General features: G+C 44.4%; 1 protein-coding gene and 1 pseudogene across 3 annotated transcripts in view; one reads left to right on the top strand and one right to left on the bottom strand.

The window, feature by feature from the left end:
• Positions 1 to 16,355, bottom strand: part of ZNF341 (zinc finger protein 341) — a 50,600-nt gene that overhangs the window by 15,001 nt on the left and 19,244 nt on the right. For all 3 annotated transcript variants that reach the window (XM_036245445.1, XM_036245446.1, XM_036245447.1), the window contains 4 exons: positions 11,070 to 11,265; positions 9,763 to 9,853; positions 7,170 to 7,363; positions 4,995 to 5,185 (listed from right to left, as the gene is read on the bottom strand). In XM_036245445.1, coding sequence (XP_036101338.1) covers positions 4,995 to 5,185; positions 7,170 to 7,363; positions 9,763 to 9,853; positions 11,070 to 11,265 — 672 coding nt within the window. The remainder of the gene's footprint in view (positions 1 to 4,994; positions 5,186 to 7,169; positions 7,364 to 9,762; positions 9,854 to 11,069; positions 11,266 to 16,355) is intronic.
• Positions 473 to 4,237, top strand: LOC118618350 (annotated as a pseudogene).

Raw genomic sequence — 16,355 nt, forward strand, 5'->3', positions numbered from 1 at the left:
CCATCCCAGGACCACAGGTGAGCTGTCAGTAGAGAACAAAGCCACATAGTAGAGATAGTGGAGATGAGCTGGAAAGACACAGGGTCCTTGATGCTGGGTTGAGTCTACTGACTATTTCAGGCCTGGAACTACCATATCTTGGGGTTTCTTGTTATGTGAGATGACAAACTCCCTAATTGTTTAAGCCAGTTTGAGTCAATGTTTTCTGTGATTTGCCCCAAGGATATCCTAACTTCCATCAGCCCCCCTGCTAGGAATCTATCATAAGGAAAAAAAATCAGAGATGTAAACAAAGATTTGATTACAATGATCTCACCATGGTTTTGTTTATAATAGCAAAACTCAAGAAATAACAAATGTTAAACAACAGATTTTTTAAAAATGTAGCCATTAAACTCATATTTTTAAAAATAGTGACATGAGCTACATATTTTCCACAACTTCATTTTCTTTCTCTCTCCTCTTGCTGCTCAAGATGTGGAAACAAAAGAAGGCTACAGGGAAGAAGGTGGTGCCAGTCCCTGCTGTTGTGAAGAAGCAGGAGGCCAAGAAGATAGTAAATCCCTTGTTTGAGAAAAGGCCAAGAATTTTGGCATTGGACAGGACATCCAGCTCAAAAGGGACCTCACCCACTTTGTCAAATGGTCCAGCTACATTTGGCTATAGCGGCAAAGGGCTATTCTCTATGAGCGTCTGAAAGTGCCTCCTGCCATTAACCAGTTTCACCTAGGCCTTGGATCACCAAACAGCTACTCGACTGCTTGAGCTGCCCCACAAGCACAGACCAGAGACAAAGCAAGAGAAGACACAGAGAATGGTGGCCCAGGCTGAGAAAAGAGTTGCTGGAGAAGGGGATGTCACCAAGAGGCCACTCGTCCTTCAAGCAGAGATTAACACTGTCACCACCCTGGTGGAGAAGAAGGACTGGCTGGCAGTGACTGCACACAATGTGGACCCCATCGAGCTGGATGTCTTCCTGCCTGCCCTGCGCTGTAAGATGATGGTTCCCTATCGCATTATCAAGGGGAAGGCCAGGCTGGGGTGTCTAGTCCACAGGAAGACCTGCACCATGGTCGCCTTCATACAGGTTAACTCGGAAGACAAAGGAGCTCTGGTTAAGCTCTGTATCTGTACCAATCACAATGACAGATATGATGAGATTCGTCACCACTGGAGAGGCAATGTCCTGGGTCCAAGTCAGTGGCTCACATTGTCAAGCTGGAAATGGCAAAGGCTAAAAAACTGGCCATCAAACTGGCTAAGTGTACACTGTTGAGTTTTCTGTACAAGAAAGTAACAAAAATTGTCCTTAAAAAAAAAAAAGTGATGTGAGAAAATACTCAAAATATAAAATTAGGTTAAAAAAAATAGAAAGTATAGCCCTGGACGGTTTGGCTCAGTGGTTAGAGTGTCAGCCTGTGGACCAAGGAGTCGTGGGTTCAGTTCTGGCCAAGAGCACATACCTTGATTGTGGTTTGTCCCTGGCCCTGCTTGGGTTGTGCGAGAGGCAACCAGTAGATGTGCCTCTCTCATATCGACATTTCTGACTCTCTCTTTCTCCCCCCACTTCCCTCTCACCCTATCTGATAAGCAGAAAAATATCCTCAAGTGAGGATTAAAAAAATAAATAAATAGCCCTGGCCAGTTTGGCTCAGCGGTTAGAGCGTCGGCCTGCGGTACAGAGAGACCCGGGTTCGGTTCCCGCTAAGGGCACGTGCCTCGGTTGCAGTTTGTCCCCGGCCCTGGTTGGTCGTGCGGGTGGCAGCCACTCGATGTGTCCCTTCACATCGATGTTTCTCTCTCTCTCTCTGTTCCTCTCTCTCCCTCCCGCTCTATCTGAACAAAAAATGGAAAAATGTCCTCGGTTGAGGATTAAAAAAATAAAATAAAAAATAAATAAATAAATAAATAAATAAATAAATAAATAAATAAATAAATAAAAAGCACAAATCTCAAGAGAATTTATGCTGACTAAAAAAGGCCAATCTCAAAAGGTCACATACTGGATAACTCTATACGACATTCTCAAAATGACAAACTCAGAGAGATAGAGAACTGATCAGTGGTTTCTAGAGGCTAAGTATGTGCCCTGGCCAGTTTGGCTCAGCGGTTAGAGCGTCGGCCTGCGGTCCGGAGAGACCTGGGTTCGGTTCCCGCTAAGGGCACGTACTTCGGTTGCAGTTTGTCCCCGGCCCTGGTTGGTCGTGAGGGTGGCAGCCACTCGATGTGTCCCTTCACGTCGATGTTTCTCTCTCTCTCTCCCTTCCTCTCTCTCCCTCCCACTCTATCTGTACAAAAAATGGAAAAATATCCTCGGGTGAGGATAAAAAAAAAAAAAAAAATAGAGGCTAAGTATGTTGGGGAGGAGGAGTGTGTCTAGTAAGGGGCAGTACAAGGGAGAACGCTAGAGTAACAAAATAGTTCTGTACTGTGACTGCAGAGGTGGCTACACAAATCTATAAGGTGGCAAAATGACACAGAACTATACCAATGTCAGTTTCCTAGTTTTGATACTGTGCTATAGCTATGTGAGATGCAACCACTGAGGGAAACTGACTGAATAAGGGACCTTTCTGTACTATCTTTGCAACTTTGTGTGAATATACATTAAAAAAAAAAAAAAATTGGCGCCCTGGCCAGTTTTGCTCAGTGGTTAGAGCATCGGTCTGCAGTCCAGAGAGACCTGGGTTCAGTTCCCGCTGGGGGTGCGTACCTCAATTGCAGTTTGTCCCCAGCCCTGATTGGTCGTGCGGGTGGCAGCCACTCGATGTGTCCCGTTTGCATCGATGTTTCTCTCTTTCTCTCTCTTCCTCTCTCTCCCTCCCACTCTATCTGAACAAAAAATGGAAAAATGTCCTCAGGTGAGGATAAAAAAATAAAAAAATAAAATAAAATACAATTGGCCCTGGATGGTGTTGCTAACTAGTTAGAGCATCAGCCCTTGCAAGAAAGGGTCACAGGTTCAATTTCCAGTCAAGGGCACATCCCTGGGTTTCAGGTTAGATTGCCATGGCCCTGGTTGGGGCTCATGTGGGAGGCAACCAACGTATCTCTCTCACATTGATATTTCTCAGTCTTTCTCTCTCTCTCTCCCTCTCCTCTGCCTCTTCCTTCCACTCTCTAAAAAACAATGGAAAAAATACCCTCAGGTGAGGATTAACAAAAAATAAATAAAAATTAAAAATCTAAAAAAGCTTTCTCAAAAAGAAAAGCACAATTCAAAATTATATGTGTATTAGACCCCAATGATAATTTTTTTAAATTACAGAAACTCCACAAAATACACTGGATTTTGTGCTGCATTCTTGGGAGAATGTATTGCAAGGTGGTTAATGTTGTGGGGTTTAGGGTCAAATGAATCTGGCTTTGAACCTTGATTTAGTCACTTACTGGCAGTGTGACTCTGGATGGGTCACTTCACCCCTCTGAGCCTTTGGAGATACTGAAAATGTCTATTTCTAAGGTTGTTATGAGGAGTAAATAAAATATTGAATGAAAAGCATTTAGCAGGGTGTCCTGTCCAGTTTGGCTCAGCGATTAGAGTGTCAGCCCATAGACCAAAGGGTTGAAGGTTCAATTCCCGGTCCCAGTTGGGGTAGTATGGGAGGCAACCAATCAATATGTCTCTGTCACGTTGATGTTTCTCTCTCTCTCTCTCCTTCCTTCCCTTGCACTCTATCTAAAATCAATGGAAAAATATCCTTGGGTGAGGATTAACAAACAAAAAAAGCATTTAGCAGGGTGCCCAACATAACATAAATAGTAAATATTAACCTATACATTCTTTAGACTTTTCAGAATTTTCTAATTCTATATTGGGCATATGATACATTTATAAGAAAAAATAAAGGTTATTGTAAAAAATAAACACTAGAATTGAGTTACCATATAACCAAGAAATTTCACTTCTAGGTTTATACCCAAGAGAATTAAAAACATATGTTCATACAAAAACTTGTATATGAATGTCCATAACAGCATTATTCACAAAAGGTAAAAAATAGAAATAATCCAAATGTCATTACCTGATGAAAGGATAAACAAAATGTGTATATCCATACAATGGAATATCATTCTGCCATAAAGAGGAATAAAGTACTGGTACATGCTACAATATGGATAAGCCTTAAGAACATTTTCTCAAAAGGCCACATACTATGTGATTCCATTCATATTAAATGTCCAGTATATGAAAATTCATAGACAGAAATTAGATGAATGGATACCAGAGACTTAGGGCAGGGGGTGATTGCTAATGGGTACAGGGTTTATTTCTGGGGTGATGAAAATGTTCTGGAATTAGATAGTGGTGATGGCTATACAACCTTATGACTATATTAAAAACCACTGAACTGTCCTGGCTGGTTTTACTCAGCAGTTAAGAGCGTCGGCCCACGGACCAGAGAGACCCGGGTTTGGTTCCCACTAAGGACACATACCTCGGTGGCAGTTTGTCCCCAGCTCTAGTTGGGGTTGTGTGGGTGGCAACCAGTCAATGTGTTTCTCTCACATCAATGTTTCTCTCTCTTCCTCTCTCTCCCTCCCACTCTATCTGAAGATAAATGCAAAAAATAAAAATAATAAAATAAAAACCACTGAACTATATACTTTTAAAAGGATAAATTTTATAGTATGTGAATTACATCTCAATTAAAAAAAAATAAAAGACTGTAACCCTAAATCCCCATAGGTAGGTTTTTAGACATTAGATCGTCTCAGGGTATTAAGAATTTTTCCTGTCTCTTATTCCTTCATTATATGACCCTTGAGAGGTGGGCTTCCTCCCTCAGCACCACAATAGCCCAGTAAGCTGGCCTCATAAAGGCAGAATAGAGGGGGAAGCTTAGCGTATCATGAGTGGTTAGACAGTAGCTCAGACCAAATGAGGCCCACTCTTGTCCCCTTTCTAGGCCATGTTCAAGACCCCAGCACCAGCCAAGGTTCACGAATTAGATGGAACTACCCCACCACCACCACTCCCACTAGCCAGCTACCTGCTCATTCTTATGCTGGGTCATGTGGGACTTGAGCTGGAAGTAAGTGCTGAACTTGCTGGGGCAGAACTGGCACAGGTAGGAGCTATCGATGAGGACCACCTGCTTGGCCTCCAGCTTGTCCCCTTCATCCTCACCTGCTGTGGGCAAGGCCTGGGACTGTGGGGCACTCGGCAGGGTCTGGCCCAACCCTGTGGAGAAAGCCAGTGAGAGAAGTCACTGAGAAGAGTAGAGGAAGAGTCAGGACAGACAGCCACACCACTCAGAAAAGATTCACACACACTTCCTGTGTGGTCCACTGCGTACACCCCACCACCCACCACATGCTTGCTGTTGGACACTGCACTCAAGGTCCTGCACGCACATTCAACTGGTATGCACTGATACCACCCTTCCAGGTGCTAAAATACCGAAATACTTACATTCTGATCGACAAATAACTATTGCCTCAAATCTCCCCTCCCTGGCTTTCCCCTCGTACACTCCAGACCTCTCCACAATTGTTAAAAATTCTGAACACCCCTCCTAGCTGAACTCACCATGCCTCCCTAGCTCCTTGCTCTAATTACACTCATTTATTTAGTTGCCCTTTCCTCACATTCCCTGAGGACAGGGGCCTGGCACATAGTAGGCCTCCATAAATGTTTTCTAGATGGTTGAAACTTTGGTGCTAGGCACTGCAGGAAATTCCAAAAGACACAGAAAAAAAATGGTTTCTTCTCCAAGGAACTCCAAGGACTCAGAGTGCACATACAGAATGGTTAAATACACAGTAGAGCTAGTTCTAACAGGGAGATCATATAAAAGTGGCCATATGTTGTTTGCACAGCAAAACACCCCCCTTCATTAGCTGGCACGTAGCAGGTGTTGCTTACCCATGGGGCTACACAGGAAAGCCCCAGCCTTACACTGTCCAATACAGTGGCCAAGAGCCACATGTGGCAACTGAGAACTCAGAATGTGGCCAGTCTAAATCCAGATGTGCTATAAATATAAATGGATTTTGAAAACTTAGCATAAAAAAGAAGATAAAATATCTCATTAATAATTTCTTTATATTACATGCTAAAATGATACTATTAATATATTGAGTTTGCCCTGGCTGGTTTGGGTCAGTAGTTAGAGCATCAGCCCATGGACCAAAGGGTCTCAGGTTCAATTCCCAGTCAAGGGCATGTACCTGGGTTACAGGTTAGCTCCCTGGCCCTGATCAAGGTCATGTGGGAGGCAACCAATTGATGTGTCTTGCTCACATCGATGTTTCTCTCTTTCTCTCTCCCTCTCTCCCTTCCACTTTACCTAAAAATCAGTGGAAAAATATCCTCGAGTGAGGATTAACAACAACAACAAAGTGTGTGTGTGTGTGTGTGTATTGGGTTAAATAAAATACATAATTAACATTAATTTCACCTTCTTTTTTTTTACTGTTTTTATGTAGCTATTAGAAAATTTTAAATGGCATATGTTGCTCACATTATATTTTTGCTGGACAGTGCTGCTCTAATTAAACCAATATTAGGGAAAAGGTCATTAGCTCAGGGACAAGTGATGGCTTTGGTGACAATTTCACAAACTATAAAAAGCTTTGCAGATCATAGAGGCCAAACAGATTTCAATTTCTGATCAACTGAGAATAAATGCCTAGAGCAATATATTGAAAATAAATTCTGCCCTGGCCGGTTTGGCTCAGTGGTTAGAGTGTTGGCCTGCAGTCCGGAGAGATCTGGGTTCTGTTCCCTCTAAGGGCACGTACCTCAGCTGCAGTTTGTCCTCGGCCCTGGTTGGGTCATGTGGGTGGCAACCACTCGATGTTTCACTTTCACGTCAATGTTTCTCTCTCTCTCTCCCTCCCACTCTATCTGAACAAAAAATGGAAAAATGTCCTCAGGTGAGGATTAAAAAAATAAATAAATGAATAAATTCTGAGGAGGTATCCAAACTCAGCAAAAACAGTAAGTGATTTATTAGTAATGTCTACCATGGGTACAGCATTTGAGTAACACCACACATACTGTATATTTGTCATCCTTCCTTTCATCTTATGCCCAATTTTACAAATGAAGTAGACTGAAGCCCAAAGAGGTCAAGGAGGTTGCTCAAGGTCATACAGCAACAAAACCCATGAAACTGCAGAAGAGAGGCGTAGGGAAAGTGGCATTCCCCTCTTCAACCCACCTGTGCTTTCCTCGTCCTCCTGCCTGCTGGGGTTCAGGGCCATGACCTGTACGGTTACAGAGTTTCGAGAGACAGTGCCACCACTGCGCCCTGGAGGCCACACCTTGTGAGTCTGCATGTGTTTCTTGACATTAGACTTCTGGGCAAAGGCACGGCCACATGCAATGCACTGGAAGGGTTTCTCACCAGTGTGGCTGCAGGAAACAAGGCTTGTCAGCACCCTTGTATAGGAATGGAGATGTGGTCTCAGCCTGGGAGCTCACAGCCACCAGGAAGGCCAACAGAACATTTAGATGTTACTGGCCACCCGATGCTGCTGGCCACCTTTATGGTGGACAAGCCCTCTTGCTCAGGCAGGTGGACTAGAGACAGAAAAACCCTGTGCTCTTAGTGATATTACTGAGCTGCTGAATCAACCAGCCCTACAGCTAAGCTTCTCCATGGCCCTCTCATACTGTAAGATGAAACATTTCCTAATTATTTAAGCCCATTCAAATAGGGATTTCCATTATTTGAAGGAGAAATATCCTAGCTGTCAAAGCACAACACTTGTATCATTATTTACTATTTTCCTTCAAATCAATTCTATGTTTTAAAACTTAAAATGTTTACAAATAAAGCTTTTTTTTGTTATTGTGTAAAGAAAATTACTTGTGCCTGGCTGGTGTGGCTCAGTGGATTGAGAGTGTTCCCATGAACTGAGAGATCCTAGTTTGATTCCCAGTCAGGGCACATGCCCAGGTTGCGGGCTAGATCCCCAGCAGGGGCATGCAGGAGGCAGCCGATTGATGTCTCTCACATCAATGTTTCTATCTCTCTCTACCTTCCTCTTTCTCTAAGAAATCAATAAAGCCCTGGCCATTTTGCTCAGTGGTTAGAGCATTGGCTCACTAACCAAAGAGTTGTGGGTTTGGTTCTGGCCAACGGTACGTACCTCGGTTGCAGTTTGTCCCCAGGCCTAGTCAGGGTCATGCGGAAGGCAGCGAGTCAATGTGTCTCTCTCGCATCAATGTTTCTCTCTCTCTCTCTCTCTCACTCTCCCTCCCTCCCTCCCACTCTAGCTGAAGATAAATGGAAAAATATCCTCAGGTGAGGATTTAAAAAAATAATGATAAATAAATAAAGAAAAGAAAAAGAAAAAAGAAAACCACTTGTCATAAATATGAAATAACCAAAAATGCTATAACTTATAAAATGATATTATTAAGATCTAGAACTACACTGTCCAATAAGATAGACACAAGCCAAATGGGATACTGAAATTTAAATTCATTAAAAGAAAAATTTCACCCTGGCTGGTTTGGCTCAGCGGTTAGAGCATCGGCCTGTGGACCAGAGAGTCTGGGGTTCAGTTCCCACTAAGGGCACGTACCTCAGTTGCAGTTTGTCTCTGCCCCGGTTGGGGTTGTGTGGGTGGCAACCAGTCGATGTATCTCTCTCACATCAATGTTTCTCTCTCTCTCCCCCCCTCTCTCCCACCCATTCTAGCTGTAAAAAAAAAAAAAAAATTCAAATTTCTCAATCATACTAGCCATATTTCAAGTGCTCAACAGCTATATATGGTTAGTGGTACCCTATCAAATAGTGCTGTTTTGGGCATTTCCATCTTTGCTGGAAGTTCTATTGCACAGCACCAGTGTAGATCAGTGACTCAACTGTGGTAGATTTTGCCCTCCAGGGAATATTTGGCAATATTTGGAGACATTTTTGGTTGTCACAGCTGAGAAATGAGGAGTGCTATTGGCTACAGGTCAGGAATGTTGCTAACCATTCTACCAGGCACAGGTCAGGCCCCCACAGAGAAGAATGATGTGATCTAAAATGTCGATAGTGCCAAGGCGGAGAAACCCTGTTCTAAAGAAAAGCCTCTGCCCGCTGTGGTTGGAATCTATGATGTGTTAGCTCATTCTCTACCCCACCCCCCTCATAAAACATGGACAAGCATGTGAGAGGCCTTAGGACAGACTAGCACCAAATTGAGGCTTTTTCCTTTTTTGAGACTCTCTAAGGACTGAAAGAAATTGAAAAGAGAATAATTTTCTCACTGTCTTTCAGAACTTTTCAAAACCATATTCACGAACCACCTCTCATGTACCAATTACCCTACTCTGAGAAACACTGAACTAGTCCACCCCTCCACTTCACAGAAGGGAAACCTGTGGACCAGAGGGGTTCCCTGCATATTCTTGGACAAGAGGTACTGAGGCTAGTCCTGAGTGAGCAGATAGAGTCATACTTGCAGAACATGGCAGCCCTTGAGGCCAGCCCTTCTGCAGAGGTGACGACTAAGGCACCCCTCATGCCTGCAAAGCCTCTATCAGTTCAAGTACATTTCTCCTTCTACCTCACCCCATTTGGACCTTCCCCATCCTAGTGGGCAGGCTCCACAGCTTTCATAGACCCTCCCACTGTTTCTGGAAGAGAAGAAGGAAAACCATCCTGACCTGGACTGAAGTTCTGAGAACCATGACAGGACAAATGGGGCCTTGGTCACCACCCAGGATAGCGGGCTGGGAAGGGAGTCTTGATTCCACACAGACGGCTCCCCAGCCAGGGCTGCCGAGGAGCCATCTGCCCCACCATGCCTGGGTACCTTCGGATGTGCTGCTGGAGGTCGAAGTTTTTGGTGAATGACTTGTCACAGTATGAGCACTTGAGTTTCTGAGCCTTTGGCTTCCCTGCAGCTGAAACACAAAGTGGGAGGAGAGGGATGGTGAGGCTGGAGGTACAACCATGGGTGCAAGGACTGCTTCCAGTCACTCTTCTTCCTGAACCTGGGGTGAGAAATCCCAGACCTCACAGTTGGGCAAGGGAAGAGGCACAGGTGAGCCTCTTCCCTACGATAAAATCCAACCTTTCTGCAGTGGCCTACTGGGCTCTGTAGTCTCTGCTTCCTGCTGACCTCATTATTCTCTCCATATAGCTACAGCAGACTCCTGGCTAACCTTGAAGGATCTCAAACATGATCCCACCTCAGGACTTTTGAATCTGCTATTCCCCCTTGCCGGATATGCTTGTCCCTCATATAGCCACAAGGCTGTTTCCTTCTCATGCCCAGATGGATAGTAGCATCATTTTCCATCCTCTCCCCAGTATTCTCAATCATAGTGCCCCATTAATCTCCTTCCTAGAGTAACCAATATTTACTTATTCCCTGTATTTCTCATTAAATTGTGATAACTGAGAATAGGGAAATCCTGGACCAAGATGTTAGATCCCTAGTGCCTGACACCAAACTCAACACATATTTGTGAAAGAAAGATAGCATGGAAGTAACTGACTGGAAGGCCCTGAAAAATTATCAATTTCTCTGCCGTTCTCACCCCCCAGCACTTTCTGACACTGCCCCTAACCCCATACTTATCTCCAAAGCAGTGGCAGACATTGCTTCTTGCCTACCTAATATCCCTTCTGCCTTTCTTCTTTCCTCACACATGTTCTACCTAAGGGGAACATCAATGTTCCTGGCTAAGAGACATTTCCCAGCTTCCTTTGCTGCTAGATATGCTCATGTGCCTAAGTTTTGACCAATGAGATGTAAGCAAAAGCATCATGCAGAACTGCTAGAAGCTGGAGATGTTCCTTTAATCTTTCTTACTGCCTAGAATATAAAATTTATGCCTAGACCTCCAGTAGCCATCTTACACAATGAGGCACCCTGATAACAGAAGCCAGGCACTAGAGATGGCAGAACAGAAGTACTGTGGGTTCCTGGTGACATACGATCTCCTGATTGTCTACCTCTAGCCTTGTTTTACACAGGAGAAAAACAAAATTTTATCATTTTGAAGTCACTCTTATTTTGAATTTTTCATTACATGCAACCAAACTTAATCCTAATCATCATAAAAGGGAAGTCTAAGCCAATGCTGAAGAAAGATGCTCAGGCTGTGGGCCCACCTTCTGGGAGTCCACTGGCACCTTTGGCCCGTCGAGTCTTCAGCGTTGGTGGGGAGTCAAAAGTGGCTACCGTAGCCCCAGTGGCGCTGGTCATGGGAGCAGTGGGGTTGGGTCCTTTTGGTTTGAATCCCTGTTTTCCAGGGCTGTACACTGGAGGGGTAGGGTATACTGGAGCCTCCACACACTGGTTTGGCACCTAGAAGGACAGCACAGTCAGGGAGAGAGCTCTGGGAAGGGAGGGGAAAAACCATCCCCACCAGGAGGACCCTCACAGTGGCCCTGGCTGATCTCAGCTACTTCCCACCTATAGCGCCATCCTAATTCTTCCACCTAGCTCAGTACCTCCAGTCACTCTCAAGACCCCTTTGTACTTCATGAAATCAGAAGGCTAGAAGCAGCTTTGGAGCCAGGTTGTCTGGGTTCAAATCCTCACTCTGCCATTGATTTTTTAAAAAAACCTAAGAGATCTTGGGCAAATCTCTAAACTTCTCTGTCTGTTTCACATCTATAAAATGGGACAATCATAGTACCCCTCTTATTGGGTTGTTGGATTAAATGAGCTATCAAGAGCTTAGAACAGTGCCTAACATATAGTAAGTACTCAATACACACTAGCTGTTGTTATTGCCATTATTATTGTTATTGTAGCTTGCTTGCATAGAAGAACCAGGAAGTCAGAAGGGTCTGTGCCCCCACCAGCTAGTCCACTTTTTTTTTTCCTTTTTAAATATGTTTTTACTGGTTTTTTTAGAGAGAGAGGAAGGGAGAGAGATAGAAACATCGATGTGAGAGCGCTACATTGATAGGTTGCTTATTGCACACCCCCTACTGGGGACTGAGCCCACAACCCAGGCATGTGCCCTGACCAGGAATCGAACTGAGATGCTCAATCCACTGAGCCACACAGGCAGGGCAACTACTCCGCTTTTTAACTGACCCTGCCAGACACACCAGCAGACATCCCTCAACTGAGAGTTGACCTTCAAGCCACAAGAAATTACCAAATGAATTCTGAGCCACTCAAACTTAGTTAACGCTAAGTTAACATCATGACACTGAGGCATTGTGAAGAATTCACCTATTTATCATTCATTGTCTTTCTGACTAGCCTATCCAAAATTTAACTTCCTATTCTTCTCTTCTATATTTTTCTCCTTAGACTTATAATGTAATGTTATGTATTTTACTTACTAATCTTGTTTATTATCTGCCTCATTCCATGAAATCGGGGACTTTTGTTCTGCTTTTGTTTAATTGCTCTGTGCCCAGGGCTAAAGCAATGCTTGGCACAGAGTGGGCACACAATAAATTTTTTTAAAAAATTTATCTTTATTGTTTAATGTATTACAGATGTTCCTCATTTTTCCCCCATTGACCACCTCCTCCCCACTCCCGCCCCTCTCCCGCCTTTCCCCACACTGTTGTCTGTGTCCATTGGTTGTGCATATAAGTTCTTTGGTTTATTTCTTCCCACCGCCCAACCCCCCTTCCCTCTGAGGTTTGTCAGTCTAGCAACCAATTTGTACTTCTTTTGTTTTGTTTTGTTTTGTTTTTTATCCTCACCCGAGGACATTTTTCCATTTTTTGTTCAGATAGAGTGGGAGAGAGAGAGAGGTAGAGAAAGAGAGAGAGGGAGAGAGAGAAACATTGATGTGAAAGGGACACATCGAGTGGCTGCCACCTGCACGACGAACCAGGGCCGGGAACAAACTGCAACCGAGATATGTGCCCTTAACAGGAACCAAACCTGGGCCTCTCTGGATAGCAGGCCGACGCTCTAACCGCTGAGCCAAACCGGCCAGGGCCAATTTGTACTTCTTAATCCCTTCACCTTTTTCACCCATTCCCCCAACCCCCCGCCCATTTGGCAACCAACAAAATGTTCTCTGTATCTATGAGAATGTTTCTGTTCTGCTTGCTCATTTTGTTTGTAGATTCAATTGTCGATAGATATGTATTTATTGCCATTTTTTTTGTTCATATTTTTTATCTTTTTATTCAAGAAGACCCTTCAACATTTCATATAATAATGGTTTGGTGGTGATGAACTCCTTTAGCTTTTCCTTGTCTGGGAAACTCTTTATATGGCCATCAATTCTAAATGACAGCTTTGCAGGATAGAGTAATCTTGATTGTAGGTTCTTGTTTTTCATCACTCTGAATATTTCTTGCCACTCCCTTCTGGCCTGCAAAGTTTCTTTTGAAAAATCAGCTGACAGTCTTATGGGGGCTCCCTTGTAGGTAACTAACTGCTTTTCTCTTGCTCCTTTTTAAGATTCTCTCTTTGTCTTGAACCTTTTGCATTTTGATGATGATATGTCTTGGTGTGGGCCTCTTGGGGTTCATCTTGTTTGGGACTCTCTGTGCTTCCTGGACTTGTATGTCTGTTTCCTTCACCAAGTTAGGGAAGTTTTCTGCCATTATTGTTTTAAATAGGTTTTCGATTTCTTGTTCTCTCTCTTCTCCTTTTGGCACCCCCAAGATGCGAATGTTGGCACACTTGAAGTTGTCCCAGAGGCTCCTTACACTATCCTCATTTTTTTGGATTCTTTCTTCTTTTTGCTGTTCTGATTGGGTGTTTTTGCTTCCTTATATTCCAAATCGATGGTTTGCTTCTTGGCTTCACCTACTCTACTATTGAATCTGTGTAAATTATTCTTTATTTCAGTTAGTGCCTCCTTCATTTCTGACTGGTCCTTTTTTATGGTCTTGAGGCCTTCACTAAGTTCACTGAGGTTCTCACTAAGTTCATTGAGCATCCTTATAAGCAGTGTTTTGAACTCAGCATCTGTTAGGTTGCTTATCTCCATTTTGCTTAGTTCTTTTCCTGGAGTTTTGTTCTGTTCTTTTATTTGGGACCTGTTTCTTTGTCTCCTCATTTTGGCTGCCTCCCTGTGTTTGTTTCTATGTATTACTTAATGAGAGGTATGGGGCTATCTGAGATCAGATGCTGCTTGTTTGAAAGAATTTAGGAAAACCTGAAGCAGAATCCAAGACAGGCCAATCCTATGGTAAAGCAACTGGCAACAGCTTGGGTGGGCCTGAAAATTGGTTGGGGCAGGGCCTCAGGGAATCACCAGGGCAGGGCAAACAGTGTGAGCCAGGTTGCTGGAGTCCCAGATATGGCAGCTGTCTGCTGCCCAAGGGAAGGGCTCATGAAAGGAACAAAGGCCTCTGACAGCACATCTGTCCTGGAGAAAGCCCCCTCTCCAGCCCTCGCTCCAATGCCAAACAGCTCAGTTCTTCCCTGTATGTCTCTGGCGCCCCTCAAGCTGCTTCACCTCTGAGCTTAGAGAGAGCAAGTCCAAGTAAGTCCCTGCGCGAGCCCTTTAAGAGGAGGTGCCTGGGCTCCAACCGTCTCAGCTTCCCTGAGCCTCAGTTCCCGCTGGTTTTTCCAGCCAGAAGTTATGGGGACTTCTCTTCCTGTCACTGGAACCCTGAGCGGGGCGCCTGGTGTGGGATGGGGGGACCCCTCAGTCCTCAAGAAGGACCTTCCCACCACACGTGGGAATAATTTTTATCCACCACACGTGGGTGTGGGACTAGCCCCTCCACCTCTGCCCCTCCTACCAGTCTCGATGTGGCTGCTTCTTTAATTCCGTAGTTGTACAAAGGAATTCCATTCAGCTCGATTTCAGGTGGTTCTGAATGATGGTTGTTCTGTAGTTTAGTTGTAACTTTGATGTGGTTGTGGCAGGACGCGATACTGTATTTATCTACGCTGCCATCTTGACTGGAAGTCCCTAGTAAATATTTTTTTAATGAATGAATTCATTTATGTGTGTATTGGGCATCTGATATGGCACCAGTAGGTGCTTCTGCCAGATTTTATCTGTTGACTGCGCACCATTCCCACACCCTTCTGTTCCCAGATTATCTTACCAGCACAGTTCTTTTTTTTTTTTAATTTATTTTATCCTCACCCGAGGACATTTTCCCATTTTTTTGTTCAGGTAGAGTGGGAGGGAGAGAGAGGAACAGAGAGAGAGAGAGAGAAACATCGAAGTGAAAGGAACACATCGAGTGGCTGCCACCCGCACGACCGACCAGGGCCGGGGACAAACTGCAATCGAGGTATGTGCCCTTAGCGGGAACTGAACCCGGGTCTCTCAGACCGCAGGTTGACGCTCTAACCGCTGAGCCAAACCGGCCAGGGCTTACCAGCACAGTTCTGAACACAGATTAGGTTCTGCACACAAGAAGCATTAGATGTGGAAGGCAGAAGAGAGGTAGAAACCATTCTCCAGCAGCCATGGTGAGAGAGAGGCAGATTTAGTCATGGGTTTGGAGTGGCTGGCTGAACTCTACATCTCCTTCCTGACAACTAGCCCCAGGGACAGCAGGGCAGCTGGAACATCTGCAACAAAACCCCACAGTTTCCTTACCTCTGCATGCAGCAACAGTACTCTGGCTCTCTGGGCCAAGCAACAACAGTAGATGTGCAAACCAGTGATACCTGCCAACCCTGGCTTTTGCTCCTTTAGCCCTTCCATCAGCTTTGTAAGCACCTATCCTCTTGTATTTAATCCCTCTGCCAGAAATACTTAGAGTGATTTCTAGTTTCCCTGACCAATACCACACTCAATATATACTTGTCACATGAATGAATTTACCCATCATTCAAGTCATTACTGAGCAATTAGGTGACTGCTACTGGATTAGCTTTCATTATCCTCAACAGCTCTGCAAGGGGAGTTCCCATTTTGGAGAGGAAACTGACCTCAGAGGGTCCTAGTTCAAATACCTACTATAGGCCAGTTACTCTGCTAAGTGCAAAATTAAAGACTCAGACTCTGCCCTCAAAGAGCACCCTCATCTACATGGAAAATAAAAAGTGGCAGCTCCTCCTGTGCTGGCCCCTCTGCCAAACAGGCCACCATCATCCTCTCAGCATCTCACTGCCTTAACTTTTATGTTTTAATTCAACAAAGTCCTTAGAGAAGCTTGCTTTATTTTCTCAGACCAAGGCAAATCCTCTTGCAGGCTCTCACACATCACATGGTTGGTGGTGGGATTTCCCCAATGATTTGGTTCTCCTTACATATAGATGCTACCTGACATGGAATATCAGTATGGCCAATTCTAGCATGACTCTGGGATAATGCGACCTTAAATTCAGGTGGGCTCTTTGTTATAACCATGTCCCTAGCACTGGTGTCTAGGAGGATTCTGAACTCTTATCACCTTGAGTAGACTGCTTGTAGCTCAGAGCTCTTCAGAAGGGAGTTAGTATAGTACACATGGTGCATTGATTGCATAATAGCCTCAATCCTCTCCTTGTACTCA

Source organism: Molossus molossus, unplaced genomic scaffold, assembly GCF_014108415.1.
Source record: "Molossus molossus isolate mMolMol1 unplaced genomic scaffold, mMolMol1.p scaffold_m16_p_6, whole genome shotgun sequence".
Lineage (NCBI taxonomy): Eukaryota > Metazoa > Chordata > Mammalia > Chiroptera > Molossidae > Molossus > Molossus molossus.